Source organism: Pteropus vampyrus, unplaced genomic scaffold, assembly GCF_000151845.1.
Source record: "Pteropus vampyrus isolate Shadow unplaced genomic scaffold, Pvam_2.0 Scaffold141, whole genome shotgun sequence".
Classification (NCBI taxonomy): domain Eukaryota; kingdom Metazoa; phylum Chordata; class Mammalia; order Chiroptera; family Pteropodidae; genus Pteropus; species Pteropus vampyrus.
Window position 1 is genome coordinate 4496580 of NW_011888922.1, and position 5612 is coordinate 4502191.

General features: G+C 46.1%; 1 protein-coding gene across 5 annotated transcripts in view; it reads right to left on the reverse strand.

Moving 5' to 3' along the window:
* Positions 1–1608: 1608 nt before the first annotated feature.
* NEU3 (neuraminidase 3) overlaps positions 1609–5612 on the reverse strand; it is an 18929-nt gene continuing 14925 nt past the window's right edge. For all 5 annotated transcript variants that reach the window (XM_023535576.1, XM_011368425.2, XM_011368424.2 and 2 more), the window contains one exon: positions 1609–5031. In XM_023535576.1, coding sequence (XP_023391344.1) covers positions 3955–5031 — 1077 coding nt within the window. In that variant the 3' untranslated portion in view covers positions 1609–3954. The remainder of the gene's footprint in view (positions 5032–5612) is intronic.

Below are 5612 nucleotides of genomic sequence, written 5' to 3' on the forward strand. Positions count from 1 at the left end.
GAGGAGTGGCAGTTATAGAAAATCCAGTCAGAAACAGAAGGGGAATACCAGTGAAATGAGAACCCCAAATCAAGGCTTGGCTTTGGGCTTGAGCTGTGATCCTTGGGACACCCAGGTGGGACCAAGCTCAACCCAGAGAAAAAGCTCATTCCCAGGAAATACTGTGACTGACTCGGAAGCAGGCAAGCACAGAGCAGACTCATTTAGGGTGAATGTTCAGCAGGTTTATAGTACTATGAATCCACAGAGGGATGCAACATACTCCTCCTCCATGCTGGGGAACTCACTCTAGCCTTTCCAATTAACTCCAGAAGGCCAAGGGTCTTTAACTCCTTTTATTAATTAATTCAGCATAATTTTACTGCTGTCTATTCTGTGCCAGGCCTTGCACTGTGTGCAGAGGACAGAGAGAAGACTGAGACAGAGTCCTTATCTTCCGGAAATTCAGAATATGACAGAAAAATCATATATTTGTAGATAAGCCATTGTTATTCAATATAAAAAGGACACAGTGAGGAGTCAGACAGACTTGGCCCTCAAGGTGTTCACAGCCTAGCAGAGGTCTCCAGGGCACAACACAGATGACAACACAAGACAGCCCATGTTAAGGACCAAAGGGAGGCTCAGACTGTGCATTCTGGCAGCACAGGGAAAGATGACACATCTACTGAATAAGGCAGCGGGAAAAATTCACGGCCTACTGGAGAAAACTGAGCAGCCTAAACTGGCCGAAGTGGAAGTACTGAACCCCACTGTTCTAGAGAGGAGATTGTGCAGCCTCAGGCTGGCCTCTGCATGTCCCTCGGGCTATCCGACAGGAAGGGTGCAAGGTCTCTTAACAATGGCTGCAGTTGCATATCCTGTGGATACCTGAGGGTAGACTGGTAACCAGGAAAAAAGGTCCAAATAACAAGGGCCAAATAACAAAAGGCCTAAGGTAAATATATGGAGCCTAAGAGAAAGGAATCACGAGTTAGGGAGCATGAACAGGATCAGAAGGTTGAACAGGTGGGAGCTTGGGCTGGGTACATGCCAGCAGTAAGAGGCCCCTACTGGTGCTTTCCTGCACTTCCAGTGGTGGGCCACCTGTTAGATCCACTCTAAGGGTCCAAGGACAGAGTGGGGGCATCTGAGAGCCAAGGACCACAGTCTATGTAGTCCTTTCTTCATGCTTCCAGATTATAGGCCTTCAGTCTGCTTTCCTCTTTTCTTCACAGCTGCCATCACCTGCCCTATCTTTTCCATTCTACCAACCTGAGAGTGACTAAAATGGGCTGTTAGGATACCAGTATCACAGTATAGGTCCCAGGGCCCTGAAGCTCTTAGGTAATTGGCACAAACAGATTTGGAGTGCCTACAGCTATTTTTGTTGATCACCTGGAGCATGGATAATTGAACCAGCTTAAAGTTACAGGGCTGAGTAGGAACTTACCTGCAGCCTAACCTGCTTCCCTATGCAGGTCTCTTTCTGTTCTTTCAGGGGAACAGCTCCAGCCTATTGCCATTTCTTTTTCACAGCAACCACCATCTACACCATCTCTCTAGCCTAGGCCTCTTGCATGTGCTACTCTCTCTTCCTAAAGGTGCCAGGACTCCTATCTGCTGTTCTTCTGCCCAGCTCTCATCACCTACTCTGTTCCTCTAATCCTCATTCTGGATTATGCTTATCTGCAAATCCTCTTTCCCTGCTATTCCTGAAATGTGCACATAGTCCCTTTACCTATTAAGAGTTAAACAGCTAGTCACTAAGGAGAAGCAAACATGAGGCAAAGGGGAAGGAGACAATGAAGGGCAATTTAGAGTTGGATGAGACATCATATGAGTACTGGTAAAGGACATCTGTGGTCCACATTGGCATGTGACTGACGTCCTTTACTTGACTCCCTTCTTGAGTGGTCCCAAAGAAGTCTTGATATTCTCATTTTCTCCATTCTTTAGCCCTGATTGTAGAATTTAGCCATCTTCCCTATTCCTATTTGGAGTATGGTGCTCAGGAAAGCTTTGCCGAACAGGAAGTTTCTACACTCAGGAGGGGACTACCTCTTTAATCATCTCCCCTTCCGCAGTTCCTCCCCGCACCACTAAGTCTGTCCACCCTCAAACCCCACCTCCCTCCACTTGCCAACTTGACAGAAGTCTTCTTTGACAGTAGGCTTCATATAAAGTAGAAGTAAGTAATCATCATTTCACCTAACAACTGAAGGTCTTACATACCAGGTTAAATGTAAATACCTTTTAGTAGGCAATGAAGAGCCCCAAATGATTTTCAACCAGGGAATGGCAACAGAAAGCACCTTACATTATCCACAGGCACTCAAGAAATATTTAGATAAATGTATACATGAATGATTGAAAGATCATAGCTGACTACTGGGAAGATAACTGGCAAATGTATGAGGGGCTAAGGGAATTTTTAAAAGTCTAAAACACGGGCTTAAACCATATGCTGAAGTAGGTGAAGTTGATCTCTACTTTCCTCCTATAGGAGTCTTCTCTCATCTGACTGGTGCAACTACAACCCCCAGCCTTCTGGGCTATGTTCCACAACTAAGACTTGCTGTCCGGAGTCATTACCTAGCACCACATATATTTAACTGATACCAGTTTAAGGCATTATATTCCTAAAAAACGAACAAAAAAGAAATCTCTCATGATAGAATTTCTCTCACAATACAAGTTATAGGAGAAACAATCTAAAGAGCAACCAATCTGGTATCATCTGAGGGACCCAGCACTGGCAAAGTTTAACCCCAAATCTATTAGACAAAGAGGCATCCTCACTTCACAAATAGCGATTTCAGTAGGTCCAAATAAACAGGCCTGATTCAGAGGTTTGAGGGTCCAGAGACCTCCCTAATGGTGAAGACCTTCTCCACCAGTAAAGGAAGTGGCTGGGCCAGAATAACAATCTGAGAAAAACAAACTTGAGGGAAACCCAGCAGCCTGCGCAAGTCCTGAGTCAAATGACCCCAGGCACAATAAAGATGCAGCTAAGACAATGACTTCAGGAGCTGCCATCACACCAACTTAGAGCCTAATATGTACAACTATCCCACCAGCTGCATTTATTTTCTTGCATTTTCTCCCTCTTCTAGTCTCATAAACTGTGAGCTCCTTGAGGGCAGAGACTGTGGGAAGTTTTGACCAATACTTTATAGTCCTAACCCATGTCTTTTTCCCATCAGAAACCATCCTAATAAATGAACTTCAAGTTCATCTTTCACTGAAGAAACAAACAATAATGAATACTAGTATTGAGCTTCTCTTTTTTTCCCTAGAAAATAATGCTTTCTGGATGAGAAAGGGAAGGTTGAGCAAAGCTACAAAGCTGGCGAAGGTAGGTTCTACTGTTTTGCCCAAGTCCTCTATGATAGAGAGCCTGTAGAGCTTTGAGCATGATTAGAAGGATGTGGGTGTTTGTTATTAAAAACTGAACAAATGATCCAGATCATTCTTTGTGCTATGAAACCTACTTGTAACCTTACACCTGGATAAATGGTGAGTCATTTGAAAAGATGAGTCCTCTGATTTCCATTTTGAGATCAGAGTCCTATATGCATCCAGGACTTGCTGATCATAGAGCATACACTCTGCCTTTCCTTGGGATGGGAAGAAGAGAAATCACAGAACCAATCCTCTCATTTTACAGATGGAGACCTGAGGTCCAGAGAGTTGAGGCCACAAGTCCACAGTCCCAAAGCAAGCCAGTGACTGGCCGGGATCACATCAGTCTCCCAACTCACACAGTTCAGTGCTATTTGCACTGCAGTAGCTATGGCAAATTTTTCATTTTTGCTCTCTGGAGAGATAAAAAAAGGGGGGGGGAGGGAGCAGAATATTAAGTTTTGAGATTCTCTGTAGACTTTAGTAACCTCTGTTATCCTGGCCTTCATTATCCTGGCTGTGGTTGCCTTCTACGGTTTCCTTTCCATGGGTGGTTGGATCCTAAGCCAATTAGTTTTGAGTTGGCTCAGCGTTTCCACCAGGGCTAGTGCAGTCCCCTCGCACGTGGCTCAGGATCTCTCGATCTGTAAATAGGCGGAAGGCAATCTGCTCACATTCCCGCTTGGTCCCACACTCAAACAAACACCCAAACAAGCCATCCTCCAGAGCAGCCAAATCAGAGTAGCCACAGGGCCCACAGTGCAAGATCCAGGGGTAAGACCAGCAGGCAGCCTCCAAGGGGGTCTGATTGAGGTAGATGCCAAGGTTGACCCTTCGTTTCTTACTGGTTGGGTGTGAGTACAAGAGCCATGATTCTGACAGTGTTCTAGTTTCCTGCTGTAGCCTCAGTGAGCTGTCCAGCAGTGGGCTCTGCTGACTGGTAGAAGCATCTTTGCCAGTAGAGTCCTGGCACCCATGTGGGATCTCCAGGGGCTGGAAACTCACCACACTGCCTTGGCAGCCATGGGGGGGCTCACAGAGCTGTTGGCTCAGGGCCGGTCTCTGAAAGCATTCACCATGGTCAGTGCTGAGAGCCTCCGCGCGGCACCTGTTTGGTGTTCGGGCACTGCAATACAGCACAGGGTGGCCGGCCCTCCCGGTCACCTCTGCCACTTCGCACTCCACTGTCACCATGGGCTTAATGAACTTGCCATGGTGCCATGTGGCTCCTAAGTCATCACTGTAGATCATTAGGGAGTGAGGCCTAGCTTTACATGGTAGCTGAAAGCAAAAGAACCAGTAAGGGATGTAGTAGGCATATGCAGGGATAATCAGCCTCCCCGACTGCAGCTGAATGCCATGACCTGGGCCCACAGCAAATGTGGCCCAACGCTTCACCTCTGGGCCAATGACCTCCTGAGTCAGGTCCCGCACATCACTCCACGAATAGCCAGAATCCTGACTGCAGATGAAGCAGAGGCGGGCAGCATTCCTGCCTGACATAATCTGTTGACGCTCAGTGACATGGCCCCGCACACAGATGAAGAATAGGTACACACAGCCACTCTTCTGCTCCCACACAGGACAGGGGTTCATAGTCCGATGGCCAGGTAATATGGCTTCCATCAGTGGCTTCATGGGTTCCCACTAGACAAGGGTAAGGGAGAGAGAGCAGGAGTGAGAGACTAATAAGAAGACATGAGGCTCATTAAAATCATTACTTTTCAGAAAAAAGAAATGGTATTGAAATCTATAATACTGTGATGGCCCGAGTATTCAATAAATTCTTATGTTGTCCGCTCTGTCTGAAACACCCTTCCTCAGTTTGTCTAGATGCCCAATTCATCACCCAAAACATAACTAAGAAGTCACCTCCTTTATGAAGCCTTCCATGAAACTCCCTCCCCCTTTTACCAATGGCATCCAATCAGTGGCTTCTTCTTTATACATAAAGTAGAGTTATAGCACTTACTATAACATAGCACTTACTATATATAATTTTTTGTGACTGGCTCCCTCCCTGAACTATGACTCTTTTGAGGACAGAAACCAAATTATTCTAATTTTGTATCTCCAGTGCACAGCACATGATAGGAGCTAAATAAATATTTTTTAAAAAGACAGGAAGACACCAAAAAAAAGAAGGGGAGGGGAGGGGAGGGGAAGGAAGGGAAGGGAAAGGTGGAAGGGAAGGGAAGGGAAAGGTGGAAGGGAAGGGAAGGGAAAGG